This window comes from Nerophis lumbriciformis, linkage group LG10 (genome assembly GCF_033978685.3).
Source record: "Nerophis lumbriciformis linkage group LG10, RoL_Nlum_v2.1, whole genome shotgun sequence".
Taxonomy (NCBI): Eukaryota; Metazoa; Chordata; class Actinopteri; order Syngnathiformes; family Syngnathidae; genus Nerophis; species Nerophis lumbriciformis.
In genome coordinates this window covers 5211463-5234376 of record NC_084557.2, presented here as the reverse complement: position 1 = coordinate 5234376, position 22914 = coordinate 5211463, and the positions used below count along the sequence as shown (strand labels likewise).

The following is a 22914-nucleotide window of genomic DNA, read 5'->3' as shown; positions in this document are numbered from 1 at the left end:
TGTGAGAGTACAGTCCATAGTGGATCCAACATAATAGTAAGAGTCCAGTCCATAGTGGTAATTAGTTATTTACTATGGTCATCTAATTAGTTACTATGGTAATTTAATTAGTTACTCTGGCCATCTAATTAGTTACTATGGTCATCTAATTAGTTACTATGGTAATTTAATTAGTTACTATGGCCATCTAATTAATTACTATGGCCATCTAATTAGTTACTATGGTCATCTAATTAGTTACTATGGTAATCTAAGTCACAGCAGCTGAAATGTGGGTGTCAGGGACAGACGCGGAAGGAGATTTTTACAACAAAGTTCTAAAGCTTAGTGATGTATCACATATATCAGATTGTAAGTGGGTTTTTTTTACCCTTCACGTTCATATTTCACTGTTTGTTGCATTTTTGTTGAGTTTTGCTTGATTGTAAAATATGTGGATGGAGAGGGGGTGTGGCGTTCATACGTTGTCAATATTCAGTGTTTTATCCTTCATAGTTAATATTGTAAATCACACATTCTTTATTTTCATGTACATTCTGGGTGTCTCATTCAATAAAAAAAATTAAAATTCGATTACGTTTTTAAGGCGGTCTGTCATAACATTTTTAGTTTTCAATCAGACATTGTGAGGTTTTGTATTAGTGTTCATAAAAATAGATACACCGGCCCCCTCTCTAAATTTGCCCCCCTCACCCCGAGTCAAATTTATTGCCCAGGCCTGGCCTAAGGGCTTCACAGGAACCATGGCCGTATATGTAATGTATATCGTCACTGATAAGATGGAAGAGCCGCACCACAAAACAACAAACAAAGCCAAGTTGGCCAATTAACTGTTTACAAGCGTTTATCTAGACACGTGCCGGCGGCTACGTAAACAAGTGGATTCTAGCAATGCAGACATTGACATAGACTCCAACTTGACTTAATTGTCAGCTGTCTGAAGAAACCCCATAGATGTGTGTGTTTATTCAATAAAGTGACAAAGTTATTTATCTCACACCATCATCCCATCCCAGATCTCCCTGCTGATAATCCCACTGTGGAATCATGCAGATGACAGCTTTCCAGACAAATGCAACCTTCGATCTTCTCAAAAGCTTTGCAGGGATAAAAAAAAAAAGAAGTCCTCGGCTTCACTTCAAATGGGGTTGGACCTGCGTTCACCCTTGAAGTGTAAATCACAGACGGAGCTAACAATCAGGCGCTCTTCTGCCAGTCGGCGGAGAGAGTGTCTGTCTGCGTGTGTTTACTTTGCCGGGTGATGCAGAGTCTAACATTCCCTGCTGCTGGCTCCCTACGGTCTGCACGAGCTGCACTAACCCCCGCGGGCTTGCTTTTCTCGGCAGTAATAGGACGCTGAAGGGAGCGTTTCAACATCAGGTTAGCGGGAATTACAGACCGAAAGCTCATGCTTGGACCTGGAGGGCAGAGGAAACGCCCTCAAAGAGAATGGGAAGAAGAGGGATGACCCCCGTAGATAAGGCTGGGCTAGGGAGGTTTGTGGGGATGTTGCTTGCTAGCATTAACTAAACACTTTTGGCAGCAAACGCAGGCGGGGAGACACTCGCTCTGAGTAGCCAGGGCAGAGTAAACAATGTCATCTCATTCATAAATCCTACAAATGCTACCTGAAATTAACCCCTTGTGTGTGTGTGGTCATTTTCCACGTACTTTCCATGTGCTTGAAAAAATAAAAAAGTTTCTTTTAAGATTGGCAGACAAAACAAGCAGGTGGATTAACACGTCAACACTTTTCAATGACAGTTCCGCCAGTTCAAAGATTCCACAGATCATCACATCAGATGATTCACAAATGAATCACTGTATTTGAACACAAGTGCATTTATCTGTACAGGACAAGAAGTCAGGTGCCTAACATGTTGTTTTCACACTGTGCAAAGACCTCCACACACCCCCTCCAATGAAACATATGGCTACATGGCTCAGTGTAGCACCCACCAGCAAGTACATATGTTGCTCCTGCACTGCCTTTTTGTGTGACAAAGTGAATTATTGATGCCCCTTTGGCAGGGTTTGAGAGCGGGGGCGGTTGGCTTATGCTTCAAAGTTATGCTTTTTAAGAGCAGGTTCATTTCTACAGCACACATACAAACATTAGCTGGTGCGCTACCGGTGACTCAGCAGTGACGGCGACCGCACAGGCCTGGGGTTGGCTTGCTTTTGTGCTGTGCCAGTGCTTGCATTAGCAGAAGAAACGCTCAAAATTCATCCTCAACAGATGCGCTCCCACGACCGGACCAAAGCTGGAGGAAATCTTAAAAGTCCAATATGATTTAACAGCAATTCTAATGACTTTTTCTCTCTCATGACTCTCTGACAGGAGTTCATGTCTTAGTGATTTTGCACCAAATTAGCAACACACATGTTTTTTTGTTGTTGTTCCAAATGGGGTCACGCACGGCTGCTCTGTTATCGCCTTTATGCACACACTGAGACAAATCATCTGTCACTCACTTAACTTAATCATCGGCCTTCATTCAATTATTCAATATGAAATGCAAATTGGCTCCCCAATCCCTGACAAATGCTGATTCTGAACATAACAATGATTGAAATGGGTAGGGCCACAGTAAGAATTAAGTTGTACAGTGCCAGTGGCTTTCTTTAGTTCGAAGTGAAAAATCAGGCTGATTAGAATCAGTGAACAGCTAATAAATTGCTAAAAGGACATCGGTGATGTGTCAAAGGTTAAAGGCTGGTGTCTGTGCCAGTCAAGTTTAACATAATCAGGGTGCAGCCAACTGTAGCTGATCAGGGCCTCTAAAGAAGGGCCATGCATGACAGCCAATTACACAGCAAGGTCTGCTCATGCACATCATTTCTGTATTGTCCATTAATTTGATATAAGGCTGACGTGCGTATGTTGTGGAGCGACAATGGGTCGTTTTGAGGGACGATAGAGGCCACAAAGACCACATACAGGGAGATGCTGATGTGCAGTACAAGCCAAAAGTTCAGACACAACCTTCTCGTTCAATGTGTTTTCTTTATTTTCATGACTATTATCTCCACGAGCTTCAAGCACACCTGTGAAGTGAAAACCATTTCAGGTGACTACCTCTTGAAGCTCATGGAGAGAATGCCAAGAGTGTGCGAAGCAGTAATCAGAGCGAAGGGTGGCTATTTTGAAGAAACTGGAATATTAAACATGTATTCAGTTATTTCACCTTTTTTTGTTAAGTACATAACTCCACGTGTTCATTCATAGTTTTGATGTGACAATCTACAATGTAAATAGTCATGAAAATAAAGATTGAATGAGAAGGTGTCTCCAAACTTTTGGCCTGTACTGTATACATCATTGTGTTGTTGATTTTTAATACATTATCAGTCAGTCATGTACTCCGCCTTACGCCCGAATGCAGCTGAGATAGGCTCCAGCACCCCCCGTGACCCCGATAGGGACAAGCGGTAAAACATGGATGGATATAAAAGAATGCCTTTCACCTGGATAGTAAAATGATGGAGACATCAACTGAGAAGGTGGTACATTTTGACAGCCTATTTAGACCCGGCGATGGCAAGAAAGACATGCGAAAAATGCTGGTTTGCACCCACCTTTTATTTATTTTAAACCCTTCGCGAGGATTATGATGAATTCTTTGTCCAAACGGGAATATATCAACATCCTGACAGTCAGCATCCCAATGAGAGCAGACATTGTACAGTAAGTGATGTTTTATTACGTTGAAGTCTGCAGTGAGTAGTAATGGCAAATGTGTTATACTTGTATAGCCCGTTTCTACCCTTCAAGGTACTCAAAGCGCTTTGACACTATTTCCCATTCACACACACATTCACACACTGATGGACAGAAACTGGAATATTAAACATGTATTCAGTTATTTCACCTTTTTTTGTTAAGTACATAACTCCACGTGTTCATTCATAGTTTTGATGTGACAATCTACAATGTAAATAGTCATGAAAATAAAGATTGAATGAGAAGGTGTCTCCAAACGTTTGGCCTGTACTGTATACATCATTGTGTTGTTGATTTTTAATACATTATCAGTCAGTCATGTAATCAAATGACTCCTAACTGCAAGTGATTTATAAGAGGACTCAATTTGTCTAATGGGGAAAAAAATCCAACACATTTAAGACCTTAAATGAAAATCTAAAATAAAAAATAAACAAGGTAGATTTCAAGTAATAAAAAAAAACAAAACAGTACATTCAGAACAATCACAAAACATACATGTTAAAGTATAATAGCAGATATTATATTAATTACAAAACAAAATGTGTGAAGAAATAGACATTTATTGTTTTAATATGTTCTATAAAACCACAAATGGTAAGCTTATAATACTTGAATATATTAATACTTATATGATATCTTATGTGTTGACACGTGGTCATATAGACAAATACAGTAACACAAATGATGCAGTTTGACACCACTGGAAACTACAATAACAATAAACATATTGTTGAATTAATACCTATAACATATTGATGAATTTAGGGTGCATCTCTTATATTACTCTCATTAGATTGTGTAAATGGACACAGTTGTATGCATCCATGTTTACAGTAGAGCAAGAGGGAAACGCATACAATTGTAGTTTTACCTGGTTGTCCGGGTGATTGACCGTGAAGTATCCCACACAGATAATGACTTCATGGAGCAGCTCTTCAGCAGAATGCTGGGTACAATACCACAGCAGCGAGCTGACGATGTGGCGAAAAGCGAGCGACAGGCCCTCAGCTCCTAGAACAGTCTAAGAGATGGCACACAGTGTCAGTGTGCAGCGCAGTAAATTAACGCAAATTGCCTGCGTCTGAAATTACAAAGCCCTCAAAGCAAAGTAATAAAACACTTTATATGTGCTGCTCGTGGGAACGCACTCGGCAAAAAGACCGTAAGCAAGCCCAAATCCATAAAGCATCCCAAAACCAGCAGAGAAATGAGATGAGAGGAGAAGTTTGCTGACAGTATTTATCAAACATGCCAATGTGACAAAGCACCATAAGATCATCACAACTCCACTCAAGAGTCTGAGCATGTTCGAGTTGTAAAATCTATAAACACAATACCTCTGACGCTAAACATTTTTTAAGGTCCAAAACCAATGGATAAAGTCAAAATAAATCAAATGTAGTGCACCAGTCATAATAGGGGAGCTGCTTCACTTACAAAACCCAAAAGCAGTGAAGTTGGCACATTGTGTAAGTGGTAAATAAAAACAGAATACAATGATTTGCAAATCCTTTTCAACCTATATTCAATTGAATAGACTGCAAATACTTAACTAATACACCCCCATACCATCACACATGCTGGCTTTTGAACTTTGCGCCTAGAACAGTCCGGATGATTCTTTTCCTCTTTGGTACGGAGGACACAACGTCCACAGTTTCCAAAAACAATTTGAAATGTGGACTCATCAGACTACAGAACACTTTTCCATTTTGCATGAGTCCATCTTAGATGAGCTCGGGCCCAGCGAAGCCGACGGCGTTTCTGGGTGTTGTTGATAAATGACTTTCGCATTGCATAGTAGAGTTTTAACTTGCACTTACAGATGTAGCGACCAACTGTAGTTACTGACACTGGTTTTCTGAAGTGTTCCTGAGCCCATGTGGTGATATCCTTTACACACCGATGTCGCTTCTAGCTGGTTGAGAAATGTTGTTATTAAACTGTTGGACAATTTGCTCACACATTTGTTGACAAAGTTTGTGAATGACTGAGCATTTCATGGAAGCTGCTTTTATACCCAATCATGGCACCCACCTGTTCCCAATTAGCCTGTTCACCTGTGGGATGTTCCAAATAAATGTTTGATGAGCATTCCTCAACTTTCTCAGTCTTTTTGCCACTTGTGCCAGCTTCTTTGAAACATGTTGCAGGCATCAAATTCCAAATGAGCTAATATTTACAAAAAATAACAAAGTTTACCAGTTCGAACGTTAAGTATCTTGTCTTTGCAGTCTATTCAATTGAATATAAGTTGAAAAGGATTAGCAAATCATTGTATTCTCTTTTTATTTACCATTCTAGCTCCATCCTATCTTGCTGATTGTATTGTACCATATGCCCCGGCAAGAAATCTGCGTTCAAAGAACTCCGGCTTATTAGTGATTCCCAGAGCCCCAAAAAAGTCTGCGGGCTATAGAGCGTTTTCTATTCGGGCTCCAGTACTATGGAATGCCCTCCCGGTAACAGTTAGAGATGCTACCTCAGTAGAAACATTTAAGTCCCATCTTAAAACTCATTTGTATACTCTAGCCTTTGAATAGCCCCCTTTTTTTTAGACCAGTTGATCTGCCGTTTCTTTTCTTTTCTCCTCTGCTCCCCCCTATCCCTTGTGGAGGGGGAGACACTCAGGTCTGGTGGCCATGGATGGGGTGCTGGCTGTCCGGGGTCGGGACCCGGAGTGGACCGCTCGCCTGTGTATCGGTTGGGAACATCTCTGCGCTGCTGACCCGTCTCCGCTCGGGATGGTTTCCTGCTGACCCCACTGTGGACTGGACTCTTACAATATTATGTTAGACCCACTCGACATCCATTGCATTCGGTCTCCCTAGAGGGGGGGGGGTTCCCACATATGCGGTCCTCTCCAAGGTTTCTCATAGTCATTCACATCGACGTCCCACTGGGGTGAGTTTTTCCTTGCCCTTATGTGGGCTTTGTACCGAGGATGTCGTTGTGGCTTGTGCAGCCCTTTGAGACACTTGTGATTTAGGGCTATATAAATAAACATTGATTGATTGATTGATTGATTTACACAACATGCCAACTTCACTGGTTATGTACAAACAGCCCATTGCAAATGTAATAACGGCTTTGTTCTGCAATGGAATTAGACACAATCGTGACTTTGGCGAGGGAGCAGCAACATTTCCGTTTATTTTATTTTTTTAAACCCTTATTTACCCAGGAACGTCCCATTGAGAAGAAGAATCTCTTTTTCAAGGGAGTCCTGCACATTCCTACACCAGTATAGGTGCCACTTGTTCAAGACTCTACGGCTGTGACTAGGTTGACAAAAGCTGGGATCGAACCTGCAACCCTCAAATTGCTGGCACGGCCGCTCTACAATCCGAGTCACGCCGATCCCAGTTGTTACAAGTGGCTTCAATATGATGGGTGAGTGAGAGGTACCAGCAATTAAGTAAATTAGCGGTAGACTTTCAAATAATGATCAGCATTCTCTGCACAAGGAAACTGTAGTGTTCTCCTCCTGGGGCTGTGTAATGTACGGCCCGGCTTACAGTGCTAATCACCTGCGCTCATCTTAACCGCTGACCCACCGGGATCTAATCAATCTTGGCAACAGACCCTGGGTCAGAGGTCACCTATGTTTATGTCCAAAGGTCACTTTTGTCCTTAGGAGAGAAACTCCACCTCTAATAGACGCGAGCCGGCATCACTTGGATCATGTATACATATCTCGTCAGTCAAGGAAGGATAAATGTTTGTAGTCCTCTTTGTTTTTGTTGTTATGTATTGACACTACTGAACATTAGGTTGATCAGTGCATTATTTACTTCCTCAAGAGTGCATGCACAATAAAGACAAACTAAAATGCAAAGCTTTCCTTAAAACAATAAAATGTGATCAGTATTTCATTTGTAAAGTAATTCTCAAACCAAATACACAATCAATGTCAGTACCTGGAAGGCGAAGAGGTCAAGCAGGGCAAAACTGTTGAGGAAGCGGATGCCTTGCAAAGCCACCTGGATGACCCCAATGCTGTAGGGTTCCTGGCTCTGCGAGGAAGACTCTGGCACAAAGCTGTGCAACAGGATGGAATACAGCGTGTGCACCACTCCCACCAGGTCTGTGGACTGCAGCAGGGTTGTCATCCCGGTTGGATCTTGTCGTTTATTGTCAAAAATACTGGACCCACTGAGAAAAAGAGCAGGGGTGTACAGTCAATGGTACCATCAAACAGTCAATGAAGGCTAAACTGGACTTGAGTCAGGTCAATCACTCACTCCCAATCAAGCTACAGGTTTATAAAGTGGGTCTAAAGAGAAAAGGCTAAAACAGATTCAAACTTTTCACTTACCCGCAATCTACTGGGTATTATTTTACAATATTATTTAATAGAATTGAACCAATGCAATACAATGACCTTTGGTGACAACCTACAATTAGTACAAAGAGCAGAAGCCACAATTTGCCGCCATGCACTAGTGTAGGGCGTGCGACCTCTGGAAGGAACCCACAGTGCGTGCTGATACTTGATGTTAGCCAACAGGCCCTGTGTGAAGTATGCTGCTACGCTAGAACACAGTCTCCTAATGCCATTATAATCCCCAGACACAGCAACTGGCAAGGGCCAAATATCCTGCAAGGCCATTGAGCATTCATACATGACGCAGAACCGTGCCGCTTTACTGCTGTAGAATAGAATAGAACAGAATGCCTTTTATTGTCACTATACACAGGTACAATGACATTAAAAGCAACTCCAGTATCAGTGCGACAGTCTATAAATATGCAAAACATAGGAAGGAAAGAAAAGAAAAATAGTGCAAAAGAAGGTAAGGTGCACAGTCCAGTCCTGAGAACGAATGTTCTGAATGTGTTGTTTAAATATTAAATATTATACTATATACATATATACAGAAGCATTCAGACTGTGGGTGGAAAGTAAAAATTGCACACAGAGAGGTGCTAAACTATCAAATCAGTGCCTATGAGAGTTCACCGTGGTTATGGCTTTAGAGGAAAAAAAAAATACTTGGAGGAAGCATAAGAAGGACCTTTGCTTGTCAGACAGAAAGAAATGTGTTTTCTTAAAAGTACTGAATTCAGTTGAAAATAGGGCTGCAATAGTTATAATCCATCCATCCATTTTCTACCGCTTATTCCCTTTGGGGTCGCTGGAGCCTATCTCAGCTACAATCGGGCGGAAGGCGGGGTACACCCTGGACAAGTCGCCATCTCATCACAGGGCCAACACAGATAGACAGACAACATTCACACTCACATTCACACACTAGGGCCAATTTAGTGTTGCCAATCAACCTATCCAACATTCACACTCACATTCACACACTAGGGCCAATTTAGTGTTGCCAATCAACCTATCCCCAGGTGCATGTAATAAATAATCAATATCCAATACAGAAATTCATCAACAAAGATTTGTTATTGTTGACTAGTCGCTTACTAAAATTTTAATGGATAGACTGCCATGAATGTTCATGTTTACACTTTAAAAAAACAAAAAACATTCTTAATAATTGCACCTGAATAATAGGAACAGTTGTGGATAAAAATATGTTTTATACTGAATGTTATGTTGACAAGACATCTGGCACCTCAAGTCTGTTGATTTAATTTGCGCTGTGGCTATATATTTTGTATAATTAAGTAAAACCATTATTATTTATGTATTTTGCTAGAATAACATTTAATACAATAGGTTTTTTAAAAGTGAGTTAAAAAAAAGTTGTATACAACGTTACAAACGTGTACAGCCTATTACAAGAAATAATTGTTTGACCAATCGATTAATCGGCAAAAAATAATCGTTGACAAGTTGACTAGTAAAATAATCCGTTGATCGTCGAGCTGAAAGCTGCATTTTTTCACTTCTACCTTTATAAGTTAACCTAAGCTCAGCTGTCTTGACAGAGTGACTCACTGAATCATGTTCACCGTATAAATGACCTATTGTTTGTGTTTTGCTACCTGCATAAAAAGAATGATCCTTTAATGTCCATTAGCTTGCTTGGAGACTAGATGTCAACATGCAGATTTTCTGTTCCTGCTGAGGTCATCTTGGAATAAACAATGAGCTCATAAAGCCATTTGATAGCAATATTGAGCATAGGAAAATGTATTAAGTGCATTCCCGGTAATGCTGAAGATCAAAGCATATCCCAGCAGCATCAGTGTTGCTTCCAAGTGAAGAACAGTGGCGCTGGTGACCACTGCAGTGACTGTATGCTTAGCCTCTGTCAGCGGCGCCACTGAACCTCTCTGGAGTGGAGGTCACCGTAGCACACACGTGGGTGGGCTCCCCCCCAGCTGTAAGCTAAGGTTTATGGTGAGTGACAGAGCGCTGGGTCAAGTAGATGCCTATCTCTGCGAGCTCGCTGGCTGGCTGGAGGAAACGACCCGCTGGCTGATTGCAGAGGAACCACTGTCTTTGTTTGAGAAGACACAAGCCCCTCATCTTTATAGGTCCTTGTGATATTCAACACACTGAGGGCTGTGTTGGAGTGAATAAAAAAAAAAAAAAAAGGATAGACACACACTTTTTGATCAGGCTTTTCACTAATCATCTGTTTTATATTATTTTATTGTGTTATTTATATTAAAATGTTTACATGTGTTTTATCAAATGTTTTGTACTATATACAGTTGTGGTCAAAAGTGTACATACACTTGTAAAGAACATAATGTCATGGCTGTCTTGAGTTTCCAATCATTTCTACAACTCTTATTTTTTTGTGATAGAGTGATTGGAGCACATACTTGTTGGTCACAAAAAACATTCATGAAGTTTGGTTCTTTTATGAATTTATTATGGGTCTACTGAAAAAGTGACCAAATCTGCTGGGTCAAAAGTATACATACAGCAATGTTAATATTTGGCAAGTTTCACTGCAATAAGGCGCTTTTGGTAGCCATCCACAAGCTTCTGGTTGAATTTATGACCACTCCTCTTGATAAAATTGGTGCGGTTCAGCTAAATTTGTTGTTTTTCTGAAATGGACTTGTTTCTTCAGCATTGTCCACATGTTCTCAGGAACATGCCCAGAGCATTATACTACCACCACCATGCTTGACGGTAGGTATAGTGTTCCTGGGACTAAAGGCCTCACCTTTCACCTCACTTTCCTCCAGAAGGTCTTATCTTTGTCCACATGATCAGCAGCAAACTTTAGACGAGCCTTAAAGTGTCGCTTCTGGAGCAAGGACTTCCTTCTTGCATGGTAGCCTCTCAGTCCATGGCGATACAAAACACGCTTGACTGTGGCCACTGACACCTGTGTTCCAGCAGCTTCCAATTCATTGCAGACCTGCTTTTTGGTGGTTCTCGGTTGACTCTTGATCATCCTGACCAATTTTCTCTCAGCAGCAGGTGATAGCTTGCGTTTTCTTCCTGATCGAGGCAGTGACAAAACTGTGCCATGCATTTTATACTTACGAACAATTGTCTGCACAGTTGCTCTTGGGACCTTAAGCAGCTTTGAAATGGCTCCAAGTGACTTTCCTGACTTGTTCAAGTCAATGATTAGTTTTTTCAGATCTGTGCCGAGTTCCTTTGACTTTCCCATTGTCGCGTTTGTAACCGAGTCTAATGACTGCATCACATGAGCCCTATTTATATGGGCTCAGAGAAGTCAACAGGTGTGGTCAATTATAATCACTCACATGAAGTTGGGAGGCCATGCCATGAAGCTCATTTGATTTGATTGTAACTTTTCTACATCACCAAAATTGATCATGTACTGTATGTTGCTGTATGTATACTTTTGACCCAGCAGATTTGCTCACATTTTCAGTAAACCCATAATAAATTCATAAAAAAACCAAACTTCATGAATGTTTTTAGCGACAAACAAGAAAATAAGAGTTGTAAAAATGATTGGAAACTCAAGACAGCCGAGACATTATGTTCTTTACAAGTGTATGTAAACTTTTGACCACGACTGTATATATATATATATATATATATATATATATATATATATATATATATATATATATATATATATATATATATATATATATATATATATACACACATACATACATACATACATACATATATATATACACACACATATACATATACACGTGTGTGTGTGTGTGTGTGTGTGAATGAGCGGGTGGGTTTTCTTCTCTTCTTCTATTATTGTTATTTTTTTGGTTTGTACCTCACTTTGTGCTTGCCACTTGCCTGTGCATGAAAAGTGTTGTATAAATAAAGTTTGATTTGATTTGAATGTAATGTTTGTGTTTAGCTCACCGTCCAGTCACGACAAAGCAGAGCTTACACATGCTGTGCAACAGAGCTGAAGCTTGCTGGAGAAAAGCCGACATCTTGGGATGCTCATCCACAGGGCTTTGGACTGACAGGAAGCAGCCATATAGCTTGTCAATCAAACCCATGTTGACCATGTAGCTGGAAGGAACAGAAGAGGTTGAAAGGAATCAGGAGATAATGGCATTTCTCCACAATGTCCACACATATGTGCCAGTAAAAAAAAAGCCTTTTTCTGTGCATATTTCTACTGCTCTAATGAGAAAAGCTGATACTTCACCTAAGCTGTGATAGCTCCAATTTGTATTTACCAACGACAGGTCTCATGAACATGTTCCCTGTGGTCTTTAGCCACAAGTCACTCCTAATAGTGTCATTACAAGGCTGTTGTAGCCCCTGTGCCAATCAGGATTTGGGTCCCTAATAGTCTGCTGATCTGTCTACCAGGAACCTGCAGGACACTCACACCGCCGAAATGTCCAATGACTATTTGCCACTCATCATCTACATTCCAATAATCAATCAATGAAATCAATGAAGGTGATAAATTTTGAACAATTTACCGGGGGGGCAACTGCATGGTTTCTCTCTTGTTACATTGTGTAAGTTTAAAGGCCTGATGTCCCAATACTATAGTGCATTTCTTTGGTGACTCAGTCACTATCAGGGGGCCCTTAAAACAGGTGACTATGACCATATTCCATTGCAGGCCATAACGACACTCCAACCGTTGTTTTGACGTCTTCCTCTCTCACAGACCGACTGGCTGAAATAATCCATCCTCACGTTGACTGCTTTGTGCAAGGTCTGCGGCATGTTTGACAAGCTGCTTGGTGGTTGCACTTGCTGCTTGGCGCCGCATCATATGAGCACGAAACAAAAACATTTAGCACTGAAGCAGAGATTTAAAAGCATTGAAATGAAAACCGCGTATCTGGTAATAAGCAGAGTGGAAATATGCTCTCAGTGTGATATAAGGTCCAGGATAATGAGAGTGCCAAACGAAAGCTAAAAATGTTTTGATCTTTTGTCCTTTCTCACTTGCTAATACATTACAGAAGGCAGTTGAGGTAAATCCTCTTCTCATACTCGAGCTTAACAGAGAAGACGCCATTTTTCTCAGGCCCTCCCTAGTCTCCAGGGTTACTATGAGGTCGGTGGATGAGAGTGGTGGCTCCTTGCAGCTGTCTCCAACAAGATGGATCTTGTGGGAGGGACCGGTGGAAAGGCCACACTCTTCCACAAGGCTTCTCCATGAGGGCCAGGCCTGCCTTTCCTCATAACCTACATTTCTCCATCACGGGCCCACTCCTACAGTCCAGACCCACACGTTGAGCTCCAACGCCAGGTTCAAGGGGACGTTTCAAAGCCCTGCAAGTGCTCTTTGTTTATTTTACTTCATGCCCCCTTCACTAGAAAGTGATCCTACTTGAAATGTGTACGCACAAGCTGGAAAAATGCCAGAATACGCGCTCATTCTCACACTACTCCCATTCTGACAAAACACCATTTGGTCTATTTCCAAGAGAGCTCACATGTTGTCAAACAATACTTGAGACATGCGGTTGAACAAAACAGAAGTTGACCAACTCTCAAACTAGGGTTGTACGGTATACCGGTACTAGTATAGTATCGCGGCACTAATGAAGCAAAAACGGTACTATACTCTGTTTGAAAAGTACTGGTTAGCCGTATATTTTTCTTTACAGGAATGACGGCGTGTCGTCGTCACATCGTGACATTGCTGGTTTTACAAGCAGAGGAGCATGTTCGGCAGCGCACACACACGGAGTACTTACAAGCAGACACAGTGTGTAGACAGAAAAGCGAGAATGGACGCATTTTGCTCTAAAACTAAAGAAGTAGGTGAAGTTATAACACTGAAACACCCTCAGGAAGAGGTGCTTTAAAACATGGCTAGCGAGTTAGCGGCTAATGTCCATCCGCAATCGGCAGTGTTTTAGCTACTTCTAAATCACTAATCCTCGCCTCCCTGGCAACAAATAGAGTTGAGTTTTTTACAAGTATCATCCCTGCAGGACAAGGAACATGCTTCACTGTAGGAGGATACAATAGCTCACCGGTGTCACAATGTAAACAAATGCCATGATTTGAACTACACCTGACATCCATTGTAATGATACCAAGTACAAGAGCGTATCTAGTCGATACTAATATTTTTTATCGTCACAAAATCCTTTTTTAAAATTTGTATTATATTCATAAACCCAGGAAATACATCCCTGGACACATGAGAATTTAAATTATGACCAATGTATGACCCTGTAACTACTTGGTATCGGATCGATACCTACATTTGTGGTATCATCCAAAACTAAAAATGAAAATATGAAAAATAGACATACCTGATTAGGTCTTGTGTGCGAGTATTGAAGGAATCTGTGGCAGAGTTTTTGACTTTGACATCTGGCGAAGAAATCAGCGCGTTATCACCTTTTCCCGACTCTGAGGTGAGCGACCACAGGCACCCCATGATGGTAGCAGTGGTCTGCAACAAGCCGGTGGTCAATCCCTCAAAGACTTGTTTGTTAACAGTGCGTCCAAAGACGGACTTGTCCTCGTCTGGGACATAAAGCTGCAAATGAGAAGATAAACAAAGAGATAAGTATGAATTAGTTTTTTATGTTATGTTATGTTATACATATTGTACGGTATGTAGTAAGTCTGTATTGTTCAGTTGACACTGTTGTACAAGGCTTCAGACATTACTCAGCAAACAGACACCGCAACCAAAGACAAATTCTTCTTCTAAAGCTGAGCAAGAACATATATCGTATTTTTCGGACTAGAAGGTGCACTTTTAAAACCCTTTCATTTTCTCAAAAATTGACAGTGCGCCTTATAACCCTGTGCGCCTAATATACGGAATAATTCTGGTTGTGCTAGAAGACCTTGAATCAATTTTATTTGGGGGACGGCGTGGCGAAGTTGGGAGAGTGGCCGTGCCAGCAATCTGAGGGTTACTGGTTCAATCCCCACCTTCTACCATCCTAGTCACGTCCGTTGTGTACTTGAGCAAGACAATTCACCCTTGCTCCTGATGGGTCCTGGTTAGCGCCTTGCATGGCAGCTCCCGCCATCAGTGTGTGAATGTGTGTGTGAATGGGTAAACGTGGAAATAGTGTCAAAGCGCTTTGAGTTCCTTAAAAAAAAGGTAAAAAAGCGCTATACAAGTACAACCCATTTACATGGTGAAATGATAAGTGTGACCAGTAGATGGCAGTCACACATAAGACATACTTGTAGACTGCAATATGATGCCAGTAAACAACACCAAAACTTTAAATGTTTCATTGAAAATAAAGAACATTACACATGGTACTGAAAAATCTGTACGACTTTGAAGCCGCACCGCTTGATGGATTATCGGCCCATTACGGCTATCGTAGGCAAAAGGACGATTATTATTATGGTGTGTGTATAAGGACTGCAAAATGGCACCCATCAGCGGACACATTATCTGGCGTTTTGCTTCACAATATTATGCAAAACCAACTTTTCTTACCTTCTGGTACTTGTTGATCTTTTATTGAGATCTGCATAAGTCCTGAAAATTTGCGCAAGTTCGCCATTGTAGTCCGTGCCGACGACGTAGTCGATAAGATTGTTATTTTTCTCTATCTTTTTGTTATGGGACATTCATCCTCTGCTGTTGCCATTTCTAATATAAAGTAGTGTAAAGTTCTTACTTATATCTGTCAGTAGACTCCGCATGAAAGCGCTAAAAACTACCGGTATCGTGGGTTTACGTAATTCACCCACAGAACTTTAGCTATTAGAGAGTTCAATAAGCTTCTTCTTTTTCTCTATCTTCTTGTTATGTGACATTCACCCTCTGCTGTTGTCATTTCTAATATAAAGTAGTGTAAAGTTCTTACTTATATCTGTCAGTAACTCCGCATGAAAACGCTAAAAACTACCGGTATCGTGGGTTTACGTAATTCACCCAAGGGACTTTAGTTATTAGAGAGTTCCGGTCGGACGGTTTTTCACGTGACACATTTCCGGCGATTTTGTTGCACTAGTGAGCCACGGATGAGGAGATGCTGCTCCGTTATTGATTGAAGTAAAGTCTGAATGTCATTAAAACGGTTAGCGCCATCTTTTGACACTTCTTCCACTCCCGTCCTTGCACGCTACACCGCTACAACAAAGATGACGGGGAGAAGACGCTGTCGAAGGTGAGCCATGTAAATAAGACCGTATGAAAATAGACCTGAATAGACCCACTCATCAGCAGTGCGCCTTATAATCCAGTGCGCTCTGTGGTCCAGAAAATATGGTAATAGACTCTGTTTCTGTTTCAAATATAGAGCCTTTTCCCATATAGCTGGTAACCTGATAGTGCTGTGAAACATCCATCATCTACAGGTGACATGTAAGTTGTAAACTCCCTGTGTTGTAAACTAGTGTTTTTCAACCACTGTGCCGCGGCACACTAGTGTGCCGTGAGATATTGTCTGGTGTGCCGTGGGAAATTATGCAACTTCACCTAATTGGTCCAAAAAATATTTTTTGCAAATCAATAATTACAATTATGTGCCATTGTCTAGTGCGGGGGTCGGCAACCCACGGCTCTAGAGCCACATGCGGCTCTTTAGCGCCGCCCTAGTGGCTCTCGGGAGCTTTTTCGAAAATGTATGAAAAAAGATGAGGGGAAAAAAAAATATTTTTTGTGTTAATATGGTTTCTGTAGGAGGACAAACATGACACAAACCTCCCCAATTCGAGTATTTGGCGAGCGCCGTTTTGTCCCACTAATTTTGGCGGTCCTTGAACTCACCGTAGTTTGTTTACATGTATAACTTTCTAGGACGTGTTTTATGCCACTTATTTTTCTGTCTCATTTTGTCCACCAAACCTTTAACGTTGTGCATGAATGCACAAAGGTGAGTTTTGTTGATGTTATTGACTTGTGTGGAGTGCTAATCGGGCATATTTGGTCAGAGCATGACTGCAAGCTAATCGATGCTAACATGCTATTTAGGCTAGCTATACGTACATATTGTATCATTATGCCTCATTTGTAGGTATATTTGAGGTCATTTAGTTTCCTTTAAGTCCTCCTAATTCAATGTATATCTCATGACACACTATCTGTATGTAATATGGCTTTTAATTTTTTTGCGGCTCCAGACAGATTTGTTTTTGTATTTTTGGTCCAATATGGCTCTTTCAACATTTTGGGTTGCCGACCCCTGGTCTATTGCAACCTTTTTTGGTATGTAAAAGGTAGGTAACGCGTAAACCAAAAATGAACAAAAGGCAAGTCCCGCTAGGAAAAGGCACTGAAGCATAGGGATGGCTATGCAAAACAAAAGTAAAACTGAACTGGCTACAAAAAACAGAATGCTGGACGACAGCAAAAACTTACAGCGTGTGGAGCGGAGACGGCGTCCACAAAGTACATCCGTACATGACATGACAATCAACAGTGTCCCCACAAAGAAGGATAGCGTACGCACAACTGAAATAGTCTTGATTGCGAAAACAAAGCAGGTGCGGGCAATAGAACTCAAAAAAAGGATGTGACGCTGCTACGGGAGAACACCAACAAAACAGGCAAGGGTCACCAAATTAACAGCGCAAGGCAGAAACTAAAGCACTACATACAGGAAACAACAACAAACTCAAAATAAGGCATGACAACCTGGTGGAGTTTCATTTTTTAACCTTTTCTGCTGGTGGTGTGCCTCCGTATTTTTTTTTAGGAAAAAAATGTGCCTTGGCTCAAAAAAGGTTGAAAAACACTGTTGTAAACGATACAACAGTCACCTGATGAACATGCTTGAGGCTCATTCATTACACAGTCAGGTAAATATACACGAAAATATTAGACAGTCAGTTGAGCCTTTTGATAAGAAACTAAAGGGGGAAAGAAGTAGAGGTCTGAATGCTGACAGTGGAGGTAAATCCAGACCAATGCAGACATTCTCCGCAAATCTAATTAAAGCGGGGTCTTGCTCATATGGCAAAGCAAACCTCACATACCAAGACATGGACACACTGAGGCACAGACAAACAATATCAAATGCATTGAATTTGTGAGGGCACCTATAATTTGTCAGACCGGGGGGGGAAAGTGAGGTCTGTCTGCTGCAGCACTACAAGACATGTCAGTCAGCAGACTAGCAGCTGGGATATGTTTTATATCAACTGTAGCATACACGCCAAACTCACTCTCTGTGCCCTCAGGAAATATGACTGCTCATGATTGGAGCTCAGCACTGGAGAGAGAAGCCCCAGTAGAGTTCACGCATGTACCACAACATGGTGCCTGTGACTATGTTGTGCGTATGGCCCAACACCAGGAGATGTTTGCAGAGATTTGAAGTTGACTTCTTAGGAGGCGATGAAAGACAAAAACATGACATGCTGCCACAGTGCAGCCTGGCTGAGTGTGCTCTCACATTTCCTTTGTGAAAAGGCTTGGCCGTGGTCTGTTAGATGATAGTTGGCGTCTGCTCCGTCTTTCATTAACGCCGGAGCATGCACAAACGGTAACAGCAACAGTGGAACCTAAATAAAACATGTGTTGACTTTGATGTACAGTACGGGCCAAAAGTTTGGACACACCTTCTCATTCAATGCGTTTTCTTTATTTTCATGACTATTTTACATTGCAGATTGTCACATCAAAACTATGACACCTGTGGAGTGAAAACAATTTCAGGTGACTACCTCTTGAAGCTCATGGAGAGAATGCCAAGAGTGTGCAGAGCAGTAATCAGAGCAAAGGTCGGCTATTTTGAAGAAACTAGAATAGAAAACATGTTTTCAGTTATTTCACCTTTTTTGTTAAGTACATAACTCCACATGTGTTCATTCATAGTTTTGATGCCTTTAGTGACAATCTACAATGTAAATAGTCATGAAAATAAAGAAAATACATTTAACCCTTGTGTGGTGTTCATATTGTTGTTACTCAGCCAGCGTTTGTGGGTCTGATGGACCCCTTGCATTTTGTGGCTTTTAATGCCTCACAATCAAACACTTTTATGTTAAAATACTGAACAGGTGTTTATTGAGAGAAGGTAAACATCTGTTCAGTATTTTAACATAAAAGTGTTTGATTGTGAGGCATTAAAAGCCACAAAATGCAAGGGGTCCATCAGACCCACAAACGCTGGCTGAGTAACAACAATATGAACGTTGCACGGAAAATTTATCTGCCAGTTTCTGCATCCCACAGGGATTCTTCTTTTGTGTTTCTGCACCTGCGGTTCCCACACAAGGTTGAAACATTGTTTGTCAACACTGTCTGCTCTCATTTTCTCGCACATTTGACCCTCTGATATTCTGTGTACTTACACTCTGTCCTCCTCCTGTCTAGGCCTGCTGTGTGTGTGTGTGTGTGTGTGTTACACAGAACATCAATTTCCACACTTCTATTAGCCCCGGGTCTTGTGGACCCAGACGTCTTATATGTAATAGAAATGTGTAGGGGTGGGTGGGGGAGTGGAAGGGGGGGTGTATGGTGTGTGGTCATTAAATATGTATTCTGATATATGTTCTTCACAGAAAATGAGCCAAAGTCAGTGAGTCTCAGTTTGAAAAATTAATTAATTGTATCATTTTTCTTTTAATAAAAAATTAAAACGGGTCCCACAGACCCGAACACCACACATAGGAAGTGTACTTCTGTACACTTCCTATGTGAGAAGGTGTGTCCAAACTTTTGGCCTGTACTGTAATAGTATCTGATGTGTGCCTAATAGAAATAAAGTGAAGCTAGTAAAACAGAAGCACAAATAGAACGGAAATAACACTAAATTAACATTTTAACAAACAAAGATAGTTTTTTTCTTCGTGTTAACTTTGCTGAATGTCACCAGCTAAAACCACAATTTTTTTCAAACAAAAAATATAAAAAACCCCACTATTGGCTAGAATGTTACCATGTGTTTTAAAAAAATATTGTGAACAAAAAAGTCAATATTTCTCCCAGATACAGATTATAATGAATACAAAGACACAACAAACAATGCGCAGTCATGCTTTTGTTACGCTAGGTCAGTGTTTTTCAACCTTTTTTGAGCCAAGGCACATTTTTTGTGTTGAAAAAAATCCAGAGGCACACCACAAGCAGAAATCATTAAAAAACGAAACTCAGTTTACAGTAAAAAGTCGTTGTCGCAATTGTCGGATATGACTTTAAACCATAACCAAGCATTCATCAATATAGCTCTTGTCTCAAAGTAGGTGTACTGTCACCACCTGTCACATCACACCCTGACTTATTTTGACTTTTTTGTGGTTTTCCTGTGTGTAGTGTTTTAGTTCTTGTCTTGCGCTCCTGGGCGGTATAGCTCGGTTGGTAGAGCGGCCGTAGCGGTCGATCCCCGCTTCCGCCATCCTAGTCACTGCTGTTGTGTCCTTGAGCAAGACACTTTACCCACCTGCTCCCAGTGCCACCCACACTGGTTTAAATGTAACTTAGATATTGGGTTTCACTATGTAAAGCGCTTTGAGTCACTAGAGAAAAGCGCTATACAAATATAATTCACAATTCACTTCACTTGCGCTCCTATTTTGGTGGCTTTTCCTCTTGTTTTGTTATTTTCCTGTAGCAGTTTCATGTCTTCCTTTGAGCGATATTTCCCGCATCTACTTTGTTTTAGCAATCAAGAATATTTCAGTTGTTTTTGTCCTTCTTGGTGTGGACATTGTTGATTGTCATGTTCGGATGTACATTGTCTTTGCTCCACAGTAAGTCTTTGCTGTTGTCCAGCATTCTGTTTTTGTTTACTTTGTAGCCAGTTCAGTTTTAGTTTTGTTCTGCATAGCCTTCCCTAAGCTTCAATGCCTTTTCTTAGGGGCACTCACCTTTTGTTTATTTGTGGTTTAAGCATTAGACACCTTTTTTACCTGCACGCTGCCTCCCGCTGTTTCCGACACCTACAAAGCAATTAGCTACTGGCTACTACCTACTGATATGGAAGAGTATTACACGGTTACTCTGCCGAGCTCTAGACAGAACCGCCACTCAACAACAACACATCATTTTCAGACTATAATTACAGGTTTACAAAAAATATTTTTAACCCAAATAGGTGAAATTAGATAATATCCCATGGCACACCAGACTGTATCTCACGGCACAGTGGTTGAAAAACACTGCGCTAGGTTATACTTTCAATGATAGATAAGGTTAGAAGCTTAACTTCATTACTTTCACTTTCATGAGCCGACAACAAGATGTGCCATGGTGTTACATGAAGCCCAGCCTGTGATGCATTTGTATCGCTGGCTTTAAAATCAAAAAGTGATGTTAAAAGTAGAGATGTGCGATAATATCGGCCAATGTAATATCGGAAATTATCGGTATCGTTTTTTTAATTATCGGTATGGTTATTTTAATTTTTTCTTTTTTTTATTAAATCAACATAAAAAACACAAGATACACTTACAATTAGTGCACCAACCCAAAAAACCTCCCTCCCCCATTTACACTCATTCACACAAAAGGGTTGTTTCTTTCTGTTATTAATATTGTGGTTCCTACATTATATATCAATATATATCAATACAGTCTGCAAGGGATACAGTCCGTAAGCACACATGATTGTGCGTGCTGCTGGTCCACGAATAGTACTAAACTTTAACAGTTAATTTGACTCATTTTCATTAATTACTGGTTTCTATGTACTGTTTTTATATTGTTTTACTTTCTTTTTTATTCAAGAAAATGTTTTTAATTTATTTATCTTATTTTATTTTATATATATTTTTTAAAAGTACCTTATCTTCACCATACCTGGTTGTCCAAATTAGGCATAATAATGTGTTTATTCCACGACTGTATATATCGGTTGATATCGGTATCGGTAATTAAAGAGTTGGACAATATCGGAATATCGGATATCGGCAAAAAGCCATTATCGGACATCCCTAGTTAAAAGTATTAATGGATCTGGATAACATTGCCTTACCGTGAGCTGATGCAGCAGTAGGTCCATGAGGAGAGCAATCTTGTTGCTAAACAGTACGTAGGAGCAGTTGAGGGGACAGCAAGTGCATGCCAAGTAGTAGGTATTCACAGCAGCACAGAGAGACCTAACACACAAAAAGAGACAACAGGCATTATTCATCACAGATTGAGGATTTCTTTGTTGTCAAAGTGTAGCCCCGAGCATTGATAGATCTATTTTGCACTAATCAGGACACCAAACACTCTGTATTTGTGCTTCTCTAGGGTGTATAGTCTGTCACAGCGAGTCAAAAATGTATTTAGCTGACAGCAGGCGAACAGAAGTCAGTTTAAATGATTAAACCTCCCATGTCAGCCACTTATGAGGAAACTCCCCACATGAGAGCACCATCCTTAAAGGAGAGGAGTACGATTTTAGTCCCATTTTGACTGAGATAGTGCAGCATTTCCAACTGTTCCTCTCAGCAGCTCCTTATGGCCCCAGGCAGTCTGCTCTAAAACAAGCCCCAGAGAAGAGTGATACCTCTAAGAACTGACCAATCCTTCTGCCTGTTTTAAGTAGGTTCTCTGAAATACAGTATGTCCCATTACACACAGGTTCAGTATGCAGTACAGGCCAAAAGTTTGGACACACCTTCTCCTCATTCAAAGTGTGAAAAATCATTAATTTAGGACATTTAAAATAGTTCATTTTTTTACCTTGTAAAAAGAAGCATGTTTTTTAGTAGTATTTGTGTGCATCTTTACAAAAACACACAAATTCTTCTTTTCAAAATAATAATAAGAAGAATGGATTAGATTTTATATCGCACTTTTCTATTATTAGACACTCAAAGCGCTCACAGAGAAGTGGGAGCCCATCATTCATTCACACCTGGTGGTGGTAAGCTACATTTGTAGGAGAGAATGCCAAGAGTGTGCGAAGCAGTAATCAGAGCAAAGGGTGGCTGTTCTGAAGAAACTAGAATATAAAACATG

The 22914-nt window shown here is 40.7% G+C and overlaps 1 protein-coding gene across 3 annotated transcripts in view; it reads right to left on the bottom strand.

Moving 5' to 3' along the window:
• Positions 1-22914, bottom strand: part of scaper (S-phase cyclin A-associated protein in the ER) — a 146084-nt gene that overhangs the window by 12886 nt on the left and 110284 nt on the right. For all 3 annotated transcript variants that reach the window (XM_061970390.2, XM_061970392.2, XM_061970391.2), the window contains 5 exons: positions 21938-22061; positions 14351-14580; positions 11970-12125; positions 7648-7882; positions 4599-4748 (listed from right to left, as the gene is read on the bottom strand). In XM_061970390.2, coding sequence (XP_061826374.2) covers positions 4599-4748; positions 7648-7882; positions 11970-12125; positions 14351-14580; positions 21938-22061 — 895 coding nt within the window. The remainder of the gene's footprint in view (positions 1-4598; positions 4749-7647; positions 7883-11969; positions 12126-14350; positions 14581-21937; positions 22062-22914) is intronic.